General features: G+C 48.8%; 1 protein-coding gene across 3 annotated transcripts in view; it reads left to right on the top strand.

Annotated features, from left to right (window-relative positions):
* The first annotated feature begins 5,014 nt into the window (after positions 1–5,014).
* The window catches only part of TBX15 (T-box transcription factor 15), a 100,838-nt gene continuing 80,113 nt past the window's right edge, over positions 5,015–25,739 (top strand). Inside the window, exon 1 of one of the 3 annotated variants that reach the window (XM_036090105.2) lies at positions 5,015–5,713. In XM_036090105.2, the coding sequence (XP_035945998.1) occupies positions 5,509–5,713 (205 nt within the window). In that variant the 5' untranslated portion in view covers positions 5,015–5,508. Of the gene's footprint in view, positions 5,714–7,768; positions 7,987–8,385; positions 9,832–25,739 lie in introns of those variants that run through there. The other 2 variants (XM_078072553.1, XM_078072552.1) reach the window with 2 other exon arrangements.

A 25,739-nucleotide genomic window follows, 5' to 3' on the forward strand; every position in this document is an offset into this window, starting at 1 on the left:
TAGCTGCACTTGGTGTGTGCATGCATGTGTATACTGCCAGACAGATACAACCATGGCTTTGTACAGTCATGCAAAATAGGTGCATGAACCTTTTACTTACAAGCTGCCTATACAAGTACATAGTAGTTACTGATGTAGCCACGTTTATTTGGGGGTACACGCTGGTGTCCTCAAAATCTGCTGACTTTGGGTTGGGTTGCCTAGGGTTGCCCAGCAACCCTGAGCTCAGGAAGGTGCCGGAATTTTACCTTCCAGCCCAGGCCAAGCAAGGCGAAGGAAAGGGGCTGGAGGGCCTTGCAGAAAGCCCCCTAGCCTGACGCCCTCGTGCCCGCCTTTCCTAGCTCCTGGGTATGCAGAGGCAGGCTCCTCCCTCCCCCTCCGTGGGCTCCGCGCAGGCTCGAGGTTTCGCTTCCTGCGAAAGCTGGCGAGGTAGGAACTGGCGGCGTGCACGGCGGGCGCAAACTGAAGGCCAAGGTCCGGCTGCCGGCTTGCACGATACGCTCAGGGAAAAGAGGCGCTGGGCCTGGGGGGACAGGATTTCCTCGCCTCCTGGGCGCGGCCGCTCCGGGCATGGCCACACAAGGCCCCCTTTGTGGAGGGGCCCAGCTCCCGCGCAGAACGGGGGCAGCGAACAATAGCGCAATGTTGCCGCCCGCCGGGCCAGGCTCTCCGGGTTACACCCCGGCCGCCGAAGGCGAAGCAACCGGGTGGCGCTTTTTTATAGTCACAAATATAAAATCGGGGCTTTCTCCCCTTTCGCTCGCCCCCTACCCCAACGCCGATAGAAAGCAGATAAATTTATGAAGGGCGAGCTAAGAGAATAATTACAGGGTGAAGGCCGTTAAATTTTATTTCCAGTCCCAAAGGCAAAACCTGCGATTTTATTGCAAACATCTGGAAGGACCAAGAGGTGGGCACGCTGCTGGTTTAAAATAAAAACAAAAGATTTTATTTCGCGAAAACAAAAAAACATCATTAAAGACCCTTTTGCCCCCACGGACATTTATTTTAAAAAGTGTGAGGGGGTGGTTGAACAGTCAACGACGCACGGCGTCGCGAAGCGCCCGGCAACCTGAACCAACCCGGAGACTCGAGATGCGGGCTGCCAGAGTGGGCTTGCGCAGTCTCCGCGGGGCTGGCATCGGGCGGGCGTTTCCAGAAATCGGCTCCCTTCCACGCCCACCCGAGGGCTCCAGGCCAGTTTTGCCACCCCATAACTGGGCGCCAATGTGGAAGAAGAAGTGAAAAGTGGGTACCCTGGCCTCATATTCCCAGAAGATTCGATCACAGCAACAATAAAGCCTAAGGTCTGTTCCGCCTCCGACCCATTATCTTGCCTGCTTTGCTTAGTTGTAAAGTATTTAGGGCTCTTTTGCTCTGCTGGAGGGGAGACTGAGGCACAGGCCATGCACTGACTTGCCTAAGGTCACACAGTTAAATGCTGAAGGGGACCTGTTCGCTAGGCTTCACCTGCCTTGGAGTCCAGAGGGTTACCTCCCACCCCATAGTCGCCTCATAATGTTTTATATCTAATGCCTAGACAGGCTGAATTCTTTGTAATTGCCTCACCCCCACCCGGTGTCCTGCCCACGTGTTTAAGGGCAGACTAACGTGTCCTGCTGGCAACGATTTTTAACTTTGTTTTCAATTACTCAAAACTGCAAAGTCCCAGCATCTGGTAGATCACCTTGTATTGAGGCATTAGCAGTGGTGGTGGTATTTAGTGTGGAGAAACAGAAGGAAGACTGGTATGTGGGGGATGTAGGGGCTTGTGTTTCCAGGACTTTCGTCCTTATGCTGCAGAACTCTGTTGTTCCTTTGAAAAATCAAAATATTTGGACATGGAGTCCAAATTTGGAGTTTTAGGTGAGTAGTCATTATGCTGCTCTTTGCTTCTGGGCGTTCCTCCTGTCAAGGATAGGACTGGTCATCCATTTTCCATAGGTCCCTACAGGTAGTCAGTGGGGTCCTCTCTTCCACTTTCCCCTGATCCCCTCTGACTTCTCAGGTGCTTAATAACCTTCTCTTCCTTTCTGGGACCCTGCAGGGGGGCATGGCGGGATGGGGGGGGGGGTCTGGCTCCAGCTTGTTCATTTTCCATCAGCGTCAGGCCTGAGGTGGAGTCAGGCCTTAGACTCCACCCAAGACCTAAGGTTGGTGGCTGGGAAATCTGGGGATTGCCTCAGGAATTAGCTTCATGCATTGGGCATCCCACTTTTATTCCTAAAGGTTAAAGGAAAGAGAAACTGGGTCATGAGATTTTGAAAACTCTTTGCTATGAGTGGAGGAAAATGCATAGCACACTCCCAGATTTCTACATTGATTCCCCCAGTCCCATTTTTCTTCTTCTCCCAATCACATAAAATTATACACTTAAGTCACAGCCATTAAACCATCCTGCTTAATCTTTCTCCAGACCTCCCTTCCCATCAGTATAGGGTCGCAAACCAAGGAATGCAGGCCCCTGGGGGGGTGGGGGAAATTTAGATTGACCCCTACAGTCACAAAAAGAAAATATCCCTGGCCATCCCATTTACCTAAAGGAAAACTCCTATTTTCATGACTGATCCAAAGCAACCTGGCTTCATGACCCTCTGATTTGTTTAATGGCCTAATCCACAATTCTAAGATATATGTGTATATGGGATGGAGGTGGGGGCAACTTATGTGTGAACTGAAGGAAGGGTGTAGGAGCTCCTCTGAGAACTCTATGCAGTGTGTATGTTTGGGGTGAGGTGCAGATGCATGCTGTTGAAGGCAGGGCTATCTTTTCTATGCATGTCTCTCCAACCTGTGTGTATGGTCACCTACATTGTGCGGGCTTTCTGGACCTGCATCTTGGTATGTGGGTAAACCAAAAGTTCTCTTTTTGAGAAACTTTCACAGCCCTAGGGAGGGTGTATGTCCTATGATGCATCTACTTGCAATCCCAACTAGGTCTGTGAAGGAAGGCCAAGGCAAGAGGCTGCCAGAGGGAGATGGGAGATACAGGCAATGGGGAGGAGGAAAATGTTGGTAAGGAAGAGAGGCTGGCCCCATCACTGCTATCCCACTTGGTCTGGTCCCAACAGGCCCCAGTTCCCGGCAGTGACACCAGAATCAGGAGCCGAAAGAGATCTAAGCCGCAGCAGAAGGTGACTGGGCGCTTCTGGCCTGCCCTTGTCTCCAACTCTTTTGCTGAGGCCCCATTGTGGTGATTGCGCTGTCACTTTCTGCCGCGGCTCCTGGCAGCCACGCCAAGTGGTGACTGAGGTGGGAGACCCTGCGCCTTGCCACCCAGGCTCCTGGAGTTTGCCCTGCAGCCAGGCGGGAGACGCAGAGGGGCTTTGTTGCCGACTTCTAGGTCCCAGGGTGCTTGGAGTGCTGCTCCCGGATCTCCAAGCCTGAGAGAGGCCTGGCTGACTCGCACTCAACCGGTGGCTTCCATCACTCTTTCTGCATTTGCTGCGCCACTAGCTTCCTCCTGTCTGGCTGATGCCCAGTGTGAGGGGGCTCCAAAAGTGTTCTTTTTTGCTTTCTTCTGAAGAGGCCCTAGGTGCATTCATGACACTCAGCGGTTGCCTCCAGCACGGGAGAACTTCCAACTATAATATCGAGGACTAGATTTACCCTGCGGTTGGGAGGCGAATGTGGCCTTTCAGAGGCCCGACAGGGTGGAAGGGCAGATGGGCGCTTGTTCTTGGGGGGCCTGTGACTGGCCGTGGGCCCCTCTGCCCTAGGCTTGCTGACCCTGTTCAGGGCCTGGCTGTCGGCGAGACGTGTCTGCAGAGCTTCTCTGTCTGTCCCTGGCACCCGGGGAGCTGGCTCTTTCCTGCCTCTTCGCGCGGGTATGGAAGAGTGTCGACCAGGGCTTTGGGATGGGAAGATCAGGTTGTGGTTAGGCCGTCGTCCGCGAAATCCGGGACCTTTTTTTTCCTGCTTCGCAGGATCAACTTCTCGGCCCCTCTGAACTGGCTCTGCGTTGGGCTGCGGTCGCGGTCTCCTGCGGCCCGTGACCAGTAGCGTGATCCAGGAGGGGGTGTGGGAAATGAGAATGGCCAGAGTGCGGGATTGTAAGTTCCAGAGAAATCCCTGACGACCGCTCTGTCCTAAAAGATTTTTTTTTTTTAAGGGTGGAAGGAGGATCAGCGAGTGGGGAGAGCCGGGTTCCCGAGGTGATCAGATTTGAAGGGCATTCTGAAAAAGCTCTTCCGCTGTCAAAGTTACTGGCTGCCCTTGCCCACCCCTTCTCTGTGGGTTCTCCAGAACAGGCGCCCCGAGCAGGCAACGCTGAGATCAGCATCCACGCGGAAGGGAAGGCGAGCGTTTGCTGCGTGCGGGCCCAGACGGGATAAGTCTGCGGAGCGCGCGGTAAGCCGGGCGCCCCACCGCCGGCCTTTTGCTTTGAGGGAGCCGAGCCTGCGTCTCCTCCACCAGGTAGAACTGGAAGGAGGAAGCGATCATTAGATTTACAATTACAAGACCCTGGACAGTAACCGGGCGTCTTTGTTTATTTCTTTCGTTTTGCCTTACCCAGAGTTGCTTAGACATCGTACCACAGGAAAGTAACCTGTGTGGCGAAATCCCGGCGGAACCAGAAGAGCTAATAGCGTCTGGGGGCAGGCGCGAGATTATTGGAGTCGTTTTCGGGCGTTTTTGGACAGGTTGAGAGCCCCCAGACTCCAGATCGGTAATTAAAATGACTGGGCTTGCTGCGTCTATGAGACTTAGCAGATTTGGAAGGGAAAGGTACGGATTTGGGACCGGCAGGAGTTTGGAACGGCGAAGATCAGACCTCGACTTTCGGCCCTCCTCCCTCCCCCATGAAGAACCCGTGGGGAACCGGGAACCCAGGGGTTAAAGTCGGCCCAGGAGCATCCCCCGGACTACCCGCGCGGAGCCTTGGCCCGAGCCTCGGTCTCTCCCCTCCTCTCATTGGCCCGCGCTCTCAGGGTTTCTCCTGTTCCCTCCTCGCCATTGGTCGGGGGCTGGCTTTTTTTCCCCTCAGTCTTTCTCTTCCTCCCCCTCCCTCTCCCTCACCCCACGGACAGGAGCGCACCGCCTGCCCCCAGCTCCTCGGGAAGGGAGGAATTTAGAAAAAAAGTTTCCCAGAAGTTTGGATCAGAGGAAGGACGGGAAGACCAAGAGAGGAAGAGGGAGAGGGAGGAGAGAAAGGGAGAGGGAGGAGAGAGAGAGAATAAAAAAAAGATGAAGTCCAGTCTGCACAGCCTGTGAGCGCCTGCCCGGGTGGGTGGGAAGCAGGACTCGGGCGCTCATGCAGCGAGCGGGCGGCGCTCCGGGCGCTCGTTCCTAGCGGCTGGGGCAGCTAGGGGCGCCGGTCGGAGCCGGCTGCGGAGGGCGGGGGAGGACGCAGGGGGAGGGTGCAGAGGACCCGCAGCGCCGCCGCCTGTCTCGGCCGCCGCGCCGCCGCCTCTCCCGGGCCCGGCCCGGAGGGCGCTCCGAGCGTGAGGGCGCGGGCTGCTCCCTCAGTAGCGGGGGCGAGCGGAGGCCGGGGTGCGGGCGGCTAAGATGAGTGAAAGGAGAAGATCTGCAGTCGCCCTGAGCTCGCGAGCACATGCCTTCTCCGTTGAAGCCTTGATCGGCTCAAATAAAAAGCGGAAACTGCGAGACTGGGAGGAGAAGGGGTTGGACCTGTCCATGGAGGCGCTGAGCCCCGCGGGCCCACTCGGAGACACGGAGGACGCGGCCGCACAGGGCCTGGAGCCTCACCCGGGTGAGTGCGCAGGACCAGACCGAGGGAGGCGGGCGGAGAGGGGACGCCGGGCGGCCAGCCCGCGGGCGGAGTGGTGTGGAAGGAGGCCCTGCTCGCTGACGCCCTGCCTTGCTCCAACGCGGGTTTCCTTTTCTTGGCGCAAATGTCTTGAGCCTTCCCCAAATTCGCGGCAAACAATTTGAGGGGAACTGAGCCTTGCATTTTCGTCGCCAACCTCAGGCAAGGAGGCCTCGCTTGCATCCCTTTCTCTTCTGGGAGCGGAGCGCACTGTTCTGGTGTCCACAGCTGTGCGGCCGCAGGCCCCTGGGGTTAAGGAGGGGCGCAGATCGAAGGCGACCGCAGGAGCGGAGAGGGGCTGGGATTCGCTTCTGAGAGCTCCAGAGGACTGGCGCGGAATTCTCGGGCTCGACACCCAGTCTCGGGAAATGCTCAGTTTGTCCCATTTAGCCTTCGACCTCGGTCCTTGCCCTTCCCCCACCAACTTTTCTGGGACTCAAGTTCTTGTGTTTCCCCTATTCCGGGGACGACGGAGCATAATTATATTTCTACTTCGTTGGCGTTTATGGAAAAAAGTTGTATGTTAGACCCCTTACCCTGCGCCCTGGGTCACTCTTCAGGGCCCACATCTCTGTGTACTGGAGGGGAGCGGAGCGATTAATTTGTGTCTCAGATCTATGCACATTATATGCACACAACACGTAAAACACAGAGCGGATGTTTGTGTCTGTATTTTAGCAGAAACCTGGGAGGGTAGTTGAAGGGGGGGGACAACTTAACGTTTTATATTAAGTGCCAAGATTTCAACTGTGCAAAACAGCCCGGGGGAACAGCTGTTGTCGGAAGAATCTTGCGCGCGCGCGGGCGCGCGCGTACACACACACACACACACACACACACACACACACACACGCACGGTCGCAGCTTGGTTTAGCGGTTTCAGAAACTTTCCAGCCAGGACTTCTGCTGCCATTCTGGAGGTGCTCCTGGCTGACCAGCTAGGGTTAGGGAGTAAACCTGGGTCAGCGCGCCAGGAGCGGAAAGCCAGGGTGGTGGCGGCGGCCCGCAAAGGGATGGGGGCGGCCACGGGCCGAAGAGCTTGGGGACTGAGCTTGGGGCCCAGGGGCTTGGGGGCTGGAGAACTGGCCGACCCAGGGAGGGACAGCTGTCGCTTACATTTTCTCTTTCGGCAGTGACAGTTCAATTTCCATGCTCCTGAGGCTAATAATAACGCGATTAGCGGGTGACTTGCAGAGACAGAGTTTTATGAATTCTCCGTGTTCTTGTGGCCCGTTACGGTATTTGAGTTTAGTGCTGGGGAATTATTTTTATTAGTCGATGAAAAGAAAATTAAAAGGAGATTTATTTCGTCCGCTCAAATCTTTCCCTGTATTTGGATGCGGGTGCCTGTCCACGCGGACCCCTGTGTGGGCAATCCAGAAAGGAACGCGTGGCTAATGTGTGTTTCCCATCTCTGGCCAGACCCTGTTTCCTCACCGCATTTATATGTTGTGGAAATCTCACTTGTGCCTTCACACGGTTTAGTGGGAGTTCTTTCAGGCCTCATGACAACTCATGGTTTCGGAGGTTATTTTACTTTCCCGACAGTGGAAAAGAGAGAAGTTGCTTAACTGCGCGTGGCAGACATCCTGTCCGCGGGTACTTTTCTCTAGGGAGGGGTCCAGGTCCGCCGGAGCTGGTCTAGGGTCGCTTGTTCAAAAGGACCAATACGTGGGGTCATGATCAGAGACTCAGCTTGCAGTTTTCTCTTTCCGGCGTTTACATCAGCCATAGTGAGGAGAGAAATGGTTGGGGCAAGAAGAGACCATTCCAGAGACATAAACGCGAGGACCTGTTGTCCAAAATGCTGTTCTCTTGCTCCCACAGTATGGGGGTAGGAGGTGAGGACCTAACAGGACTTTATGTCACACAGAGTTCAGTTGACCCCTTCCCATCTCATCATTTTTTAATTTTTTTTTTTAAGAAAAAGATGGGCGTTTGGATTGGAGAAAACGAAATATGTTTGTGGGGTTGAGGCCGGGAGGAGGAAGAAGCTGAAAGCCGAGAGTACTCGCGGGCCTTCTGCGGGGCCGGACTACCAGCCCGGCCTGGCTGCGTCGTGCACCGAGGGCATCTCCAAGTTAGAGCCCCCGCAGTGGCCAAAGCTTTCTTACGAACCGGACATAGAAAGAGAAAAGAGCTTTCAGAAAAACTGCTTGGTGGCGTGGAGCCTCCGCAGTCCCCAGAGTGGAGGAGGCGGAGCTGCCGGCTCTGCGGTAGGCGAGTCCAGGGATTGGGGTTCCCTGTAGGCCTTTCTTTCTTTTTCCTCTAATTCGGCGCCCTAATGAACACACATCTTTAAAGGTGTGTGTATGGTGGTGGAGGTCGGGGAGGGGCACGGGCGACTCCCTTGTGCCCGGGGCCATGTCTCTGCCGTCCTTGGCCTCAAATTGTTTAAACTCTCTTCCCGGATTCGGATCGAGAGCAAGCTGGACCCGCCGCGTGGCTCGCCTGCGCTAGGCCGATGATAAGAAGTCAGGAATGGGGGGGGGGGGGGAACGACAACAGAAACAAAATTGCCACGGAGCTTGGGGAAGGATTAAACAAACACGCAAACAGACACAGGACACCCGCGTAAAGCAACTGTGTTTATCATTTTCACCATTCCCTCCTTGACTGGTACTTCCGTTTCCAGCCCTCCCTGTCCGTGCCTTAAAATCCCAGGATTCTGAGACAACCCAAGGGTTAGATTTTAATGTTTAACTTTTATTCAAAGACGTGGCCTTTTGCTTTTTCACAGTCCGTTTTTCTTTCCGCGTCCGGACAGAGCTGGCTTTAGTTGGCGCCGGGCGCCCGCAGCCTGGGGCGTCAACCTGCAGCAGCGGGGGACCAGCCCAGCCTGCGCGCTGTAGGAATTCACACATCAGAGGACACACAGTATGTATTTCAAAATTTTCCACCGAGCCTGCTGGTCCCGAAAAACCCCGAGGCCCAAAGGGCCTTGGAGAAGGGCCTGTGAGGTGCCCTCATTATTGCCAGAACTCCGCGTCTTTTGGAGAAGCCGCCAGGACGCAGCCGCCGCGGGCTCGGGAGGGTCTCCGAGGAGCCTGACTCTCGGGCCTGCTTGCCCCCGCCTCTCATCAAGCAGCAACAGGAACACTTTTGAGCCAAGATCGCCCGGAACAGCTGCTCCGGCTGCGGCCTTGGAAGTATATTTCAGGCACGCGGCGGCGCCATCTGCGCTCGGACCCCAGCCCCGGCTCCACCCGGCTTCCCCAGCTCCAGTTTGGAGTTTGGGCCTTTCCCGCCCAAATCCACAGCCGAGTGCGGCCGAGGTCCGGTCTCCCGCGGAGCGAAATAATTCAAACCTTCTGCGAAAGGATTTCCCCCTCCAGGGCCTGCGGCCCTGAGGCTTGCAGCCGCGGCGCTCAGAGGCCTAAGAAAGTGGCGGCGTACGCGGGTGGGCACACAAAGCAGGCACACTCACGAACATGCGGGCAGATCTGTACTCCGCGCACACGTGCACATATGTCAGGCTCGCGCGTCCCGTGCACCTATCTGCGCAATCCCTAGTTAAATGAGACAGGCAAAGCCCGTGCAGTGCCCCCAGGGCACTTTCTTCTTTCGAATTACCGAGATCAACTGTTCACGCGAATTAATCTGCCAGTTTATGGCTTGTGTGCTCAGGCTAAGACTCCCAAGATTTTAATCCTGACATCACCCCTCCACCCACCCCCAATCCCCAATAGGGAAACACAGGGTCAAAACGGAGGAAGTGACTCTTCACTGACGTTTAAGTAATGGAGAAAAAGCGATGAGTTTGAAGCCAGTGGGGAGACTGTGCTTGCGCGGGGCAAGAACCAGCCGGGGCGCAGGCCGGAGCTTGGACTGCCCGGCAAGGGTGTGGGGTGCGCTGGGCGAGAAGCCAAAGTGTATGCCTGAGGTAGAGTCCGGGGCGAGGAACACCGGTTCCTCAGTGGTACGTGCGCCCCTTCGCCAGCGCAGGCCTCGAAGGTGCCAGGCCGGGACCCCGAGGATGAGCCAAGTGTGGTGCCTGCTGGACATGCGCAACGCTCTCGCCTACCAAGTCAAAACGACCTTCCGCGGTGGCCGCGTCTTTGGTGAGTGACCTTGTGTGAAGGGGAGTGAGGGGGTAGGCTAGATCTGAATTCGTCATAGGCTGGCGAGGATAGTTGTGCTCGGCTGCCAAAAGCCCTTTTGTCGCTCAGGTCGGACGGTGGCTAAGTCGGACGCCCTGCGGATGCGCGGGGCTGGGAGAGCGCGTGGCAGTGGCTCCCGGGAGGTGGGCAGGGTTATGAAGATGTTCTGTGTTTTACGCTGGCCCTGACGCGGTGGCACAATTGAAGCCCCCAGGAAGAAGGAAACAATTCTAACCCCCTCCATCGCGTAGATGGAGCGAACTGCTGGAAGGCAGTGGGGAGGACAGGGAATTGGGAAAACCCTAATGCCCAGCGTTTGGAATGTGATGGAAGGGAGGCGGAGTGTGCTGTGTTTTGCACCGTCATCCACCGTCCCCCGCGCGCTTCACAGGCCCTTGTGAGGCGTGGAGAAGGCGCTGGGGTAACAGGCGAGCGTGGCGGGTAGCGTTCTCTCCCTTCGCGGCTGGGCGGTGCAAGGCCCCTCGCCCGGCTCCGCCGCCCGCCTCTGCCCCTCCGAGACTGGTCCGCCGCGCCGGGAGAAGCCTTTCCTGGACAGATCAGCTCACAGCCTAGGCGCGCAGCGCTTCTGAATTCGCGTCTTCCACGCCCCACCCAACACCATTTCTTATTGAACACTTTATTTATTTGGGTTCAGAGCTAGCCACCTTAGGCTTCCTGATTTTATAGATTAAACTCCCAGGAAGAAAAGTTCGCGGGGTGACGTTCATGCAGGGGGAAGGGGGAATTAAATTTTTAATAGTGGAGTTCGTACTGAAATTATATTGACATATACCCGCTGCCGGTTTACTCCCCCCCCCCCTTACTTCAAATGGTATCATGAGCATCTTTTAAATTTTAAAGAAAATTAGTTTAAAATCTGATTAATACACCCAGCACGCGAGGAGCGACTGCAGAATGGTGTGAAATGCCTAACCTGGGGGCCAAACCTAAGATGATCGGGTATTGGTGGTTTGCGTTCCCCCATTTATTTGTATAATTTCCTTTGTGTGTGCAGACATGAGTTTAATGGAAGCAAGTCCCTCACCATTAATCCTTCATGTTGGGCCACAAGGGGAGAGGGACAAATACGTTTTGGCTCAGAAGACCCGAAACATTCTGTTCATCCAGGCTTCTCGAGGGCACTGCTGCAAGTATCAAAGAGTGAAATACTCCGGGTCCGTGACAATGGTTCTCTGTATTGCCAAAAATATATTAATAAGATGAGGGGATGTTTTTGAGATCCCTATTATGGACTGGGTTAGAAGTTTATTTCTCACATCCAGGAGTAAAATGATTACTTCTTAAATCTGTCAGTTCCTTCTCTAGGTGACTGTAGAGTTAAAAACAAAAACAAGACAGAAGTGAGCAGATTCCACAGGGATAAAGAGCAGAGAGCAGATTGGCATTTCACTTTCCTTTCTGGAAATGCAGAAATCCATCTAATGATTATTATGGGCGGGGGGTGTAGCTGGTTATTGCTTTCTTACTCCCAAAAGATAAAGACAAAGTAGTGCAGCAGGAGAGAATATTTAAGTGGTTTTCTAGTTTTGACCTTTTGGGATATTTTTCCACAGGGAAAAGTAGGGAACTGGTAGAATGTGGACTCTTCCCCTTCTTTCTCTCCTCCATGTGGTTTATTTTTGCCTTGCCTTTTCTGGTTTCCAGTGAGCCCTGCATTTTATATGTGTATGATTGAGATACAGGGGTCTGCACTGGGAACAGCAATTAGCCAATTTGTAAATTAGGGTCCGTTCACATGTCTTTGGGTGAGGATAATCATTACTTAATTTAAGTGAGGCCCTTGTTCCAAGTGTCAGGATGGAAAATGAGACTCAGTAGGGAGGACAGGAGGTGAAATGGGAAGAGGTGGGGAATTAAGCTTCTGGTGAGGACAAATCAACATTTATGCAGTTCCACTTTGAGGCAGGACATTCTGCTGACTACAAACTGATGATGAGCTTTTGATACCAGAAGTGAAAATAGGCCTTGCATTTGATACTCGATTCTGTACTCTTTTTACCAGCCAGTGTTCAGCTATGCCCTTTAGATATAAGTGTGTAAAATGTATTAAAGAGTATATAAACAACTGTGTTTACACACAAATTTATGTGTGAACTCTACCGCTCTGAATGAGACATAGACAATATCTCAGGAAATATCAGAAAAATATTAGAGAAAATAAACTGCCCCCCTTATTTGGGGAGCCAGTTAACACACGGGGAACACCTACAATATGAGGGCGGGGCAGAAATTTTGTCATCTCTAGGTATCACTTGACAATTCAAGGGAATCCCAATTTGAAACTTCTAGGTATTGGCATTTTCAGTTAAGTGTCAAATTAATTGAAGATTTTGACCAAAGCCTAAGAGAAAACACCAGAAAACGAGACTGTACAGATGCAATTTAAAAGAGCAGGAAGAGTGGAATTTTTTTCTAACTAAATTTGGCATTTGATTTTGTGAATAATGCCACCTTCATTTCGGATGGGCAGAATGCTGGCTTGTATTGAAGAAGAATTTCATGTTCTTCCATGCAGAGAGTTAACGGGATCACTAAGGGAAATCTGTTAATAGAAATAACGAGAGAAACTGTGATTTGGGGATAATAATTTAACAACATAGAAATATGTGCAAAAATCTTCTATTTTCTTGTATTTTCTTCAGTATAGTTGCGGAGGCTAAATGAGCTGTTTCCAAATTGCCACACACTTTAGAAGATTAACAGCAACAACCTCCCCCCCCCCAAGTCTGGATTGCAAGCGTAATATCCTAATACAGCTTTATTTTCAAAACCGGAATACTAGAGATAACAGTAGATCCCTTGAAAGGGATCATTAGGGGTCATTATTATGTACCTAGTCGGGAGCCTTGGAGTTTTAGCGCCTAGTTCTCAGCGGGGTGAACCGAAATTCTTACTCCCAACACCCGTTGCCTTCTCTACTCTCCCACGGCCCCGAAAGTCTCGTCGAAACCCCAGACGGGGGCTCGGAAAGCAGTAAACCCACCTTAACGCTCCCTCCCCTCCTTCACCTCCCCCCACATCCTGTTCCCCTCCCCCCACTTCCTATACGCACGGTGAAACGCCCATATTTTTCCTCTCTCAAAAAAAAAAAAAAAAAAAAATCAGATGAAGTTTCACCGGGGAAGGATTTGGGATTGCACCTCTTCCCGTGAAATAGGACGGCTCGAGTGACCTTCGCAAGTTAGAGAATTGGGCCGCAGCCGCGTCTGCCCTCCTCCGGCCCCTCGCCCGGGCCTCGGCGGCGCCTTGGGGCTGGAGCGGCGGCCGGGTCAGGAGCGCCCGGGCCGGGTCGCGGGTGCGCCACGGCCCGGGCTCCTGCTCTGGCGCTCGGGGCTCGGTCCCCGCCGGCGGGTCCGCGCCGCTGCGGGAAACCAGGGAGTGAGCAATCCCGAAGGATGGGTGGTGCCCTTCTCAGCTCCCGTTACAGCCTGGAGAAATGCGGGCAGTCAGGGGTGATCGGGAAGGCCTTGGTAAAAGACCCCCCCTTCTCCCCGCAAAAAATCAAGGAAAAAAATCCAAACAAACAAAAAACCCAAAACAACAACAGCAAAACCCCAAACCCAAACAAAAACAAACAACCCTCCCCCAAAACCCCCCAAACGGAACCCAAGGATCTTACACCTCGCGCCCTGAGGGGAGTTTGAGCTTTTGCTTTCATCAGGCTGAACAAATATCCAAGGAATCAAACTGACTTCAAACATTAGCAATTAGAAACCAAGAATCCTTTGCCCTAAGAACTTTTAATCCCTAACCATTTCCAAATGGGTAATTCTAGGGTCAGTAAATATCCTAGCCAGTCTGTTAAAAAGGAAAGTCGTTCTGTGGGTTCTTCGAGAAGCAGAGGATTCCCGGGTGCCTCAGAGGGTTCATGATGGTAGAGATGCCCCCTGCCTTCTTAGAAACCCGGCATTGCTCAACCGAGACAAAGGGACAGCAAGCAATTGGCCTTCACGCTATTCTTGGAGATTAAAAGCAGTGAAATAATTCTTCTCCTAAAAAAAAAAAAGAAAAAGAAGAAAGAAACCACCCATAGAATTGACTACTAGTCATTGACTACTACATTCTGTAACAGGCGGGAATGGCTTCCCTGCTAAGCTCCACATTAGCTCAGAGGGGACTCTTCCCTGGAGGCTCCAAAGTATCAATCACACCAGGCCTCAGGGCCCAGAATTGTAACGTAGGGCTTAGGGAACTTGGGTGGTGCTGGGCTTGTGTTCTTGCTCCTGAAAAATATATAATTGATTTTCACCGTAGGGAGGGGCAGGTGTTGGTGCCAGTAAGTGATTGTGAGCACAGCAGTGCTTTCCCTGGGTTTGAGAAAGCATCCTCCATTTAGTAGCCTTATACTTTTATTTATTTATTTATTTGCAGCAGAGCTGGGGGAGGGGTTATATACCTATGCACTATTTAGGCAAAAAGAGGGTTTATGAGAAAATTAATCCTATGAGCAAGTTGCAGAAGAATACTGAATTGTAAAAACATTTCAGGAAACTTAATTGCTTATGTGGACGTTTTTGAGTCTTCATTATACTACAAAGCTTTCAACACAGGTCCTCATATTCTAGATTATATCCATGTATTATAGAGGGCTCAAGGAAGAGGGCTTGACTAGCTTAAACTAGATTTAGAGTCTAGCGCTAGATTTATCATTAATTTTGGAACCAGGGATATTTGTTCTAAAGGCAGACATATAAACGTTGAAAAAAAATGTTTTAAAGTTGTTTCATAGCCTCAGTTCCTGGTTTGTGAAATGAGGGAGAGAGATTCAAATGACACCTGAGGCCTCTCTAGCTATAGGATTCTGTGATCTTGTTAACTTTTTAAAAAATATTAACATTTTCTCCTAAGGTACCTTGGCCATCACTTGACTCATCCCTTTGTTGGAACAAGGGGAGTTTTAACTGCAATTGTAGATAGTAACAGTAATAGCAATTCAAGGTAAAAAAAACCCAAAAAAGAAAAAAAGATTTTTTACTGCTAGAATTAAGAGCTTCCATAAAGCTCTTGAAAAGTTTTTAGATTAATATCACATGTTCAGAAGTTCTGGATCTAGTCCTTTCTGTTTGATGTAACCTATTGTTGCTTGTGTGACTGCCCAGGACCCTCCTGCTGGGAGAATTCTATGGCATTAGTGAATTTAAAGGAAATACAAGTTATCTATGCTTTGGACATTTTCTGTGCCATTCTCAGAAATATCTGGAAAAACTATGCATTTGAAAAATGAAGACTGAGAAAAACAACTTCATCATTAGTAAATTGAATTGATGGGACCTCCCTTCCCCCCAAGAAAATCAGTTGCCCCTCATTACTCTCTGAGCCTAATGGAAAGCACTAGTAACTATTTTCCATGTCTAGTCTGCTAAGCCGAGGTCTTGATCTGGCAGAGATGTGAGAATGCTAAAAGGATGACTTAGTAACAGGCAAAACGCTTGTCAACAAGATAGATCAGAAGACGGCTTAGCATTCAAGACCTCTATTCATAGCTGCTGAACTTGAGGGCAGGGTCAGACAAAAAACTGGGCCCAGCACACACCTAGGAAGGGTTCTCATGTTTCTATCTCTCCTTACAGACTTATACAGCTGGGCCAGTGACAGCTCCCCACTTGTATTTGATGCCCCCATTCTCTACAGCCCCAGCCCCTGTGTAGACTTGTGTCTTCAAGGAGCTTATGGATTTACTGTCATCCTCTTTCACTACCACCCTATAAACTGGTATAGGGCAGGGACCTTGTATTCACTGCTTTTGTATCTCCAGAGCCTAGCACAAGTGGCTGGCACAGATTAACACTTAATATATAATGATAATAAATAGCAACATTTGTTGAACACTATGTACCAGCCACTGTGCTAAGTTGTGTATTATATATCACAGTGACATAATGTAATATAATATGTAGTTGTATATAATACGTATTAAAGTATATAGTATAGTTATGTTATATTATTACATAATATATAATATAATATATGTATTCCAAATCACAGTATATGATAATCATGTATATTACAAATAATACACAACTATATATATGGAATGTATATATGTGTGTGTATGTGTGTGCATATAGAATATACATAGTATACACACACACACATTCCAAAGCACTGGTATGAAATAGTAATACTCTTACTATTATCTTATCATTTGTATTTGGTGCAATGAATGAATGAGTGATACAATATAGTGGTTAAAAGCTCAGGTTTTGAGCTTAGACTGCTTGTTTCTGAGCCCTGGTTCCAATACTTGCTAGTTGTATGACCTTGGGCAAGTTCCTTAATCTCTCCCAACCCCAGTTTCTGCACCTAGGAAATTGTAATTATAAACATATTCATCAAAAGGTGGTTGTGAGGATTAAATTAGTGCCCATAGAGGAACAAAGGATTTAGCTGTGTCTGTGATTCCTGTCAATTGAATTGATAGTGATTATTCACTTCGGTGACCAGCTTGATAAGAAATTGTTGCGAATTGTAAATCTGGCAGGCACCACTGCTGCCCGCTTCCCCCCCACCCCGCCCCGTCTTTTGCGTTAAATGGGATGTTTGGGACTTGGAGGGCTATCAGTCGGTACTTGGTATATAGCCTATGGTTAGAAACAGAGTAGAGAATCTGAGTACGAATGGCTGGCTAAGGAAGTCAAATAGGACTTGGCGGGCTGTTGCTATTCAGGGTTCCGCTGAGGCAGAAAGCCGACCTCCGAGTAAGCATCTGAGGGAGGGAGAGAGGGCTTTAAGGGTGAGGACCAGCTGTCTGGCATGCAGTATGAAGAGAGGGTAGGTGGAGGGTGGGGCAGGGAGCCTCAGCTTTACCAGCTCCCCGGGAACTAGGCTCTGGCAGAGGACAGAGGGGCCTTTCCAGATGTGGGAAAGTGGAAGAACACAAGCATGTTTCTCTGGTTAGTTTCTGATATTTCGACCTGGAGCCCAGAAATCCCCACATGGTCAGGTTTTATCCTATGGGCAATAAGGAAGATTCATTTTCATAAGGCCTTTGTTTGTAAACCTGTGTTTTGATGGCTCCCAAGGTTGGGCAAAATGAACCAGTTGCATCCATTTATTGAAGCCGCAGTAAAGGATTTGTAGGTGTTGCTTAGTTGAGTTAAAAAAAAAAAAGAGTAAAGGGACTAAGTTTAAGGAAAATCGATAACTAAGTTGACTGTCAGGAAGAAGAGACTGGGAAGTCTTTTTTTAGGGAAAGCAGCAGAAGCCCCGGCCGTTGCATTAGAACTTACATCTGGCTGCACAATTTTGCAGTTTTCTTCCTTCCAGCAAACAGAAGCCTGGATTTGATCATTTACTATTTTGTTTTTTTTCAAAACTAGTTACACCCCAAACTTTGTTTATATTGATTCCTGGTAGCAGAGGGGGAAAATGCATTCCCAGGGGAAGAGGAACAGAGACGATCCCTCCCAAGGCCTCCTTCATGGAGCCCAGCACCCTTCAGCAGCAGTACTCAGGCCCTGCCTGACCATCCGGAGGAGGGAGCTGCCCTTCCCTGGCTGGAATTCAGGGTTCGGTCTTCCAAACAGATCCGTGCACCACATTTCATCTCCAAGACAGCTGCTTCTTTACTTCCCCAATCTTACAAACATCCTCTTCTCTCAAAGTGCCCACGGTGCTGACCACTAAGAACTCTTCTGGATTGAGGGCACACTCTGTACCAGGCACTCTGCTCATGGTTTCATTCACATTGTCTCATTGCATTCACCCAATAGTACTGGAAGGGAGGTAATTGTTTCCCCATTTTATGGATGAAGAAATTGAGGCCCAAAGAGATTAAAACTTGCCAGTGTCCTTAACCACTACACGATATTGCCTCCCCCTGTAGATGGCTCTTTAGTGCTCTAGAGAGAACTTTGAATTTTGTAGATGGAAATCTGTGCTTGCTGCCTGTGCTGTTCCCCCAAACAGAAATTATTAAATCATAAATGAGAGAGAGCTCATTTACAGTTTCGGGGTCTCTGTCTTAAGGTGCCTTCTCCCCACAGGCTGGAGGAAGTCTCTGTGTGACAGTGATACAGGGCGGAGTTTCTGAGCCACAGTCTTTGGTATAGGGCATGTGCAGTAGTGCCAACCTGACTTGCTTTTCTTTGACTTTCATGCACAGAAATCTCAGTGTCTGAAATGTGGGGGCTACATGTTGAATTTGATCGAAAACCTCCTCAACCTAAATCCCCTCATGCAGTGAAATTCAGGGGAAACTTTAACTGCCCTGTTTTACCCATTCCCTTCTCCATTCACAAGGGGATGGATGGAATCATATTGGTAATTGATTCAAAATGGAACAGCTTAGAAACGTATCAGTTGCAGTGAGGAGCAATTTGTGCATTTCTAAGTACTGTTGATTTTTTCAAACTCAGCAATCACAGCTGAAATCCCTTTGCCATGGATTGAATTTACAAAGGAAAAGATTCTGATTTCCACAGTGGCTTCTTTTTAATGCCCGAGGATTAGGTAACCGCCTTGAGGACCCACAGCAAGTACACCCGCTCTCAGAGTCGCGGCTTTAACTTTAACCTCTGAGTGACTGCTCTGATTCATTTATTTTGTAACAGCTCTATTTAGAGCAGCCTCGTTTGGTATGGGATCAGTTATTTGCAGAGATCTCTCATCCCTAGACACACTTCCACCCTGTGCTCCTTCATTCTTCTAGCATGTTCTACGTGGATGTGCCCCCAGCAGTGAGTTTCAGGGAGCTTAGTAATGGGCTTCAGGGTTTCTGGTCCACCTGTTCGCTGTCTTTCCACCACTTTTCTCCCCCTCCAAGTAACCTTCCTCTCTTAGGAAGTCTGATGTCTCTAACAGGGATTTGGAGAAAAACTACACCCCCTGATTTCAGTGTGTGGACTGTACATTAAAGTGTTTCTTGGCCGTGTAACTGTGAGGTCTATCAAATTCCTGTTTGTGGTGCCCAGTGTTAGAAAAGTGGCTTTTAGAAACTAAAAAGAGAAAGACGTAAAGTCCGTCTCTGTTTTAAAGCTTTGCTTTTTCCGACAGCCCACCCCACTCCGTGCAGGCAACGATTAATGGGATTCAATATGCTCTTGCATCAACAGAAGCATATGAATCTCTGGGCCCATTTCCTTTCCCAAGGAACCAATGTGGAGCCAGACTCTTGAAATATAGAGTGTGGCAGAGGAGGGGATGAATGCTGCAATCTTGGATGGTTTGCTGGAGCTCACTCAAGAGATCTGTTCAATTAGAAAGGTAGATACCGCAAGATCTGAAACCAGCCAGGCCTTGGCCATTTCATTTTTCCTCCAGCATCCAGAGCCCTGGTTGCATGGCCAGTATTAATCCTGGGAACGTTAGATCCCATCTGGTGCAACTGTGCATTACCCAGATTAGACTGTGACATCACAGAGATTTAAGGCATCTCTGTGATATTCTGACTGGGTGGTAGGTACTGCGGGAGGCGCTCCCTACAGACACAGGACAATTTGACAGCTGTAGGAATGAGCAAATAGTGAACGAAGCCCTGGCGAGAGTGTGCATGCGTGTGTGTGTGTGTGTGTGTGTGTAGGGGAGGGTTGGCAGGGGTGCCGAGGGGTGTTATGGAGAGCTGGGAGGAACGGTTCCCCCAGCCTGCGTGGGTGAATTGGTTCCGGATGTTAACATTTTTTTCCTTGGGGCTTGCCTACATTTTTCTTTTTCTTTGCCTGTCTGTTTTCCTGCCCAAGCTGTTAGGCCTCCACAGCTGTGTGGCTCATTGCTGGTGAGTGTTTAGAATGACAGATCTGGCTTTATTGCAAGGGCAATTTGGGGGCATGTGTATAGGTAAACTTTTGAGAGGTTTTTGTCCAGCATCTTTCATAAATTTTGAGGGATTTTTTTGGGGGGGGCATCATCTTGTCAGCTTAGTACCAATCCTGTATTGCATTGGATGACCTCTATTGGAGATCAGTTATGAAATGTTTTGGAAAGCAGATGGTCCTTCATATCCCAGAAGCCGAAGGAACTGGCTGGTGTGGGAGACAGCAGAGGGAGGCCAAGGAGGCAGCAGAACACAGCCGAGAGCTTGGGGTGTGGGTCAGTCAGGGTGCATGGTTCTGGCCGTGTGGCTTTGGGCAAGTGACTTCACTCTGCCTCAGTTGAGTACATGGACGCTGAGGGTACCATTACCCGCTGCAGGGCTGCTGTGGGAAATCAGTGAGACAGCAAATGCCAGGCACTTGGCGCAGTGCCAGGCGCATAGAAAGTACCCAGTATTAGCATCTGTCTCCCTTGATCGTACTTATCCTTTTAGTAAATTGAGAAAACGCAGAAGCTCTTCAGTGTTCTTACGAGAAACTTTTTGGTGAGTGTCAGACACAGGATTGTCCCAAACTACTCTTCTTAGCTGATTTCCACTGCTGCCCCATTCATAGCACAACCCTTCATATAGGCTAATATTTTCAGTGGACACATAATTGACATATACATTGTATATACATTATATACATATACATTGCAATATGATTACCACCCTTTGTGGTGCAGAAATTTAAGATGTAGTCTCTTAGCAACTTTCAAGTATATAACAGTGTTGTCAACTATGTCGTCAATCACAGTGCTTTGCATTAGATCTTTAGTATTTATCTTCTCACTGCAAGTTTTGTTTTCTTTGACTGATATCTCCTTGATTCCCCCTCCCCCTCCCCCCTCCCAGCCCCTGGTAACCACCATTCTACTCTGTTTCTATGAATGTAGCTTTTTTAGATTCCACATAGAAGTGAGATCATATGGGATTTGTCTTTGTCTGACTTATTTCACTCAGCATAATGCGCTCAACGTCCATTCATACGGTGGCAAATGGGAGGATTTCCTTCTTTTTCTGAGTAATACTCCACTCTATCTGTCTGTCTGTCTAACATCTTCTTTATTCACCCATTGAATGGACGCTTGTTTTCATATCTTAGCTACTGTGAATAATGCTACAGCGAACATAGAAGTGCACATATCTTTTTTTGAGATCCTGCTTTCATTTCCTTTGTACACAGGCTTTTTCATTATCCTCCATGAGTTTCTCCTGCTCCTCCTTCTGTTTGGAACACTGTCTTCCTTCTCCTTTCCTAAAATTCCTTCTGAAGAGAGCTTATCCTGCTTTCAAGACCCATCTTAAGCACTTAGTATGACGGAAATATTCCCAGATGAAAAAGGGCAATTTGATACAAATGTGAATTGACATGATGCACGGATTCAAACATGCAGAGCTCACATACGATTTGGGTATTGTGCTAATGGAAGAAAGTTCTGGAATGCCACTAGCTTTATTTCCACTTGGAGTCTGCTCTGGAGAGCTCCCCTTTCAGGGGTCTCTTTATGGTTTCCTCTCAAAATGGCACCAGTGCCTTTCTTTCATTTTATAGTCACAAAGGAGTCTCAGTTAGATGATATTTGGCTCTCAAAGGAGTAGCCAAGATGGTCAACATACAGGGGTCCCTTGTTGGCTGCCATCGTCAGCAAGCTCCTCTTGAGAGGAGGTCTTCACCAAGTAATCTGATTAGACCATTTCTGAGCAAGGCTTCTGTCCTGCTTTTGGCTTCGTAGAATGGAAGGCTGCAGGCTTACCAACAGGCCAGTAGTTTGAATTTAGTCTTTCTTTCCTTGGCAGGATATATGCCTGTTATCTTCTTATTGTCCTTGTAGATTGGTACGTACTTTCCGATTCTTGAGCAACTGATACCTGTAGCCAAGGAGACAGTGCCTAACCATCTCTCCTTGTTCTGTGGCTATCTTTGCATATATGTGCGCGCACGCACACACTCACATAGTGCTTTCGCTTGTGCTCTTCTACATTTTAAAACTGGTCACTGAAGAAGGGGTAAAGTAGAAGCCTATAAAACTTAATGCTTTGTACTTTTCTTACGACAGTTAACACATTTTGCCTTGAATGATAACTTTTTGGAGAGCATATTTGTTTTATAAATGGACTAGAGTGGAAAACCCTGGGGACCACTGTGTCTTACTCATCTCTGAATCCCTGTTAGCTCTCTCTGAACGTTTGTAAAATGGAATCGGTAGTTGTCAAACTTTAGTGATGGATTTTGTAACTGTTATAGCCACTTTGCAGATGATTTGGCTTCACGATGGTCCTAGGCGCCCAGCATGAGGTGTCTGCCAGTTGCCTGTAGGTGTGATCTTGGACGTGTCAATTGATGTCTCTATATTCTGGAGTCTCTCTATCTCTAATGGAGATAAGGCCACTGGATTTTAGTAAGAAGGAGAGGATATCTCATTGCACTATTAACAAGGCATTTTTGTAGCTGATTGCTGAATGCTTTCTGCATGGAGCCTATTTTGGAAGCTCTGTCCTGGTGAGGCATTAGCATTTAGAAGCACGATTAGTTTGTGGGAGTACCTCTGCCCCATCCTACCCTGTTTTTTTCAGGCCTTATGTCCATGGCGGCCTCTGTTTTTTGCCCAGCACGGGAGAAAAAGAAATGGAATAAAAGGCAATCTGAAAATCCCCAGTGCTAGACTGAAGTGCAAAAATATCTCCAAATGAAAGACAGATTGCATGAGGTTGCCCAACAAAGCAGCATAGAGTTACATTGAGCTGAAGCAGAATGACAGAAATTCTTTTGGTGGTTCCTTCCCACGAGCAGTAGGAAGATGTGAGTGAACTGACAGGAGGTCCCAGCTCAGGGCTCGGACCCAGGATGTGGGAAAAGGCAAACTGTCAGGAGGAGAAAGGAGAAAATCCTCTGAACCTTAAGGTAAGTTTTGAGCAGGGCAGGGGCCTAAGGGATGTAAGGGAGATCTGTGAGAATGCATTTCGGAACCAGCACGCTCATAAAGAATAGTCAGGGACCGAGACGTACAAAGTGCCAAGTACTTTTGGGGACCTGTCAATTACATAGAAGATCCTTAGTACTGTCCTGGGTCTGACTCAGATCATCATGGGGAAAACAGCCTCAGTTTGCTATTTCCCTTCCACCTTTATGGCTCAGCTGGAACCTGCTTTAGAGGAAAAGGCTCTCCAGACTTGTCTTTGTTTGTGCTCTCAGCTATCGTGCCCACAGTGGCGGCCGATCATTGGGACCAACCTGGTGTCATTATGGGTTTCCCAGGGCTCATGGCTTTCAAGCCATTATTACATTCTGAATACAGCAAAGTGGAGGCAAACTTCCATGGAAGTCAACAGACCTGAAGCTCCAAGTTGTGGGTAAAGAGAGCTTCTCTGCACTTTATATGTAAGCAAGTAGGATCATTCTGAGTCTGTCTTTCTCTGTTTGAATATCTTTGATCCTGAATCATGAGGATACTTCTTCAAGATGAGCCTGTGGGCCCCTAAATGTTAATTGCCAACAGACTCTGGGAATTGTTCAATGTCTTGGTGTCTTCCGGGAGTTCAGCATTCCAACATAGTGCTTATTCTAGATCCTCTTTAGAAAGAGAATATGTTTCAGAAACTCAAACTTGGGAATGGGGCACGTGACAACACACCAAGATCTAGTTGTAGGTCATGAAGGACCCTATTGGCACACCTCTGAAGGACAACAGGGCTCTTCAGGTGCTGTAGTGCATCCTGTGGAGTATATACTGTCCATAAGAGGTTTAAAAGTTCATTATTCATGGGGCGCCTGAGTGGCTCAGTCTGTTGGGCATCTGCCTTCACCTTGGGTCATGATCCCGGGGTCCTGGGATGGAGTCCCTCATTGGGCTCCCTGCTCAGCGGGGAGTCTGCTTCTCCCTCTCCCTCTGCTGCTCCCCCTGCTTGTGCTCTCTTTCTTTCTGTCAAATAAATAAATAAAATAAAAAAAATAGAAGTTCATTATTCATACACTGGCATCCTGATTCTTTTTTTAAAAATTCAATTAGCCAACATATAGTACATCATTGGTTTTTGATAAAATGTTCAATGATACACTAGTTGCATATAACACCCAGTGCTCATCACAACACGTGCCCTCCTTAATGGCATCCTGATTCTTTTTATTTTTTTTAAGATTTATTTACTTATTTGACAGAGAGACAGCGAGAGAGGGAACATAAGCAGGGGGAGTGGGAGAGGGAGAAGCAGGCTTCCCGCTGAGCAGGGAGCCTGATGCGGGGCTCGATCCCAGGACCCTGGGATCATGACCTGAGCCGAAGGCAGACGCTTAATGACTGAGCCATCCAGGCACCCCTGGCATCCTGATTCTTAACTAAACCTTAAGGTCTCTCATGGTCTAGACGATCAGGAGCAATTAACCACAGATAGTAACTCCAGAAGGTCACTGCCTTGTAGTTCTTGTGATAATCACACAGATTGATCTCCTTTCTTTTCTATTTCACCAAGATGTGGGGTGGAGGAGAGGATGATAGGATCTTGAGCTGTAAGATGAGGGGAAAGACCTCTCCTTCGAGAGGGAGTGAGCACCTTTGTCCAGGATGCTAAAGAACTTGGTACAGATACCCTGGGGAAAGAGACGCTCTGACCATTGTGCCAGTTGCCTTTCATGACTTGCAAAGCTTCTCTTTAACCCAGATCTTGTTAACAGTCCCTGGTAGGTGATGCAGTGGTTATTATACCTGGGCTATTCTGTCTTAGGGAAATTCTGTCTTTATATGTAAAACCAACCAACCAACCAACCCTGAAGTGCCTGGTACTCAAGATAGAGTTTGAGGCCTGGTATCTTTGTCTGGAAGGGGCTCTGGACAAACAGAGAAGCTCCCTGTGCCTGACTCAGGGGCTGTGTTCATTGCAAACCTGAATCCAACATCCACATCATACATTCTCTTTAGATGGGAAGTGTGGCCCCAACACCCTTTTTCAGAAGCCCAAACCAGAGCCACCAGCCCCTCAAACTAGTTTCTATGCTTAGAGCTTCTGGGTCTTTCCTTCCTCATGTAGCAGCGTCAACAAAACAGCCTGTTTACCTATGAGTGCAAAATAGTATCACACCAATTCTTCTGATATCTGAGTAAACCCTGTAAATAAATTTCTACTTAACTTTAACCAGTGGGATTTATAATTAGGTGCTGCTATACCTTACTCTGGAGTATGTGAATTTTTGCCAAGTGGGTAATAGAATTTCTGGATGATAAACTTACTTTTCAAGGTACAAAGGTTGTTTGCTCTTTTTAGTATTCTAGAGTGAAATGCTATGCAGAACAAAAAAAAAAAAATCCATTGATAAAGTGAAGGCAAATTCCTATCACGTCAGTAATACCAGGTTTTCATGTATCAAATTTGTTAAAAGTAAGTCTTATCTTACTGTAACAGATTCTATATTTTTGTTGGGGCTGGAAAATGGACCCATTTTGTATATTTGATGACTTGGATTTCACCTCCTGCATTGGCCAAGCTCACAGATTCCATGTATTACTGCTTGAAAATGAAAGGGTCCTGTTTCAGGGAATTTCTTTCTTTCTTTTTTTTTTTTTTAAGATTTTATTTATTTATTTGAGAGAGAGAGAGTGAGAGAGAGTATGAGAGGGGAGAGGGTCAGAGGGAGAAGCAGACTCCCCACTGAGCGGGGAGCCCGATGTGGCACTCGATCCTGGGACTCCAGGATCATGACCTGAGCCGAAGGCAGTCGCTTAACCAACTGAGCCACCCAGGCGCCCTCAGGGAATTTCTTAAAGAAAAATTCAAAATACTTCACAAGGGTGAATTTCAAAAACATTGCTTACGTTATGCTTAGGGAACGGGCCCTAATTCCATTTTCGGGTTAGAATACTGAATGGAGTCTTTTTTTAAAAATTTAAATTCAATTAGCCAACATATAGAACGTCATTAGTTTCAGAGGTAGAGTTCAGTGCTTCATTAGTTGCATATAACACCCGGTGCTCATCACATCACGTGCCTTCCTTCATGCCCATCCCCCAGTGACCCCATCCCTCCACTCCCGACCCCTCCAGCAACCCTCAATTTCGGAAAGTCT

Source organism: Halichoerus grypus, chromosome 5 (assembly GCF_964656455.1).
Source record: "Halichoerus grypus chromosome 5, mHalGry1.hap1.1, whole genome shotgun sequence".
In the NCBI taxonomy this organism is placed as follows: domain Eukaryota; kingdom Metazoa; phylum Chordata; class Mammalia; order Carnivora; family Phocidae; genus Halichoerus; species Halichoerus grypus.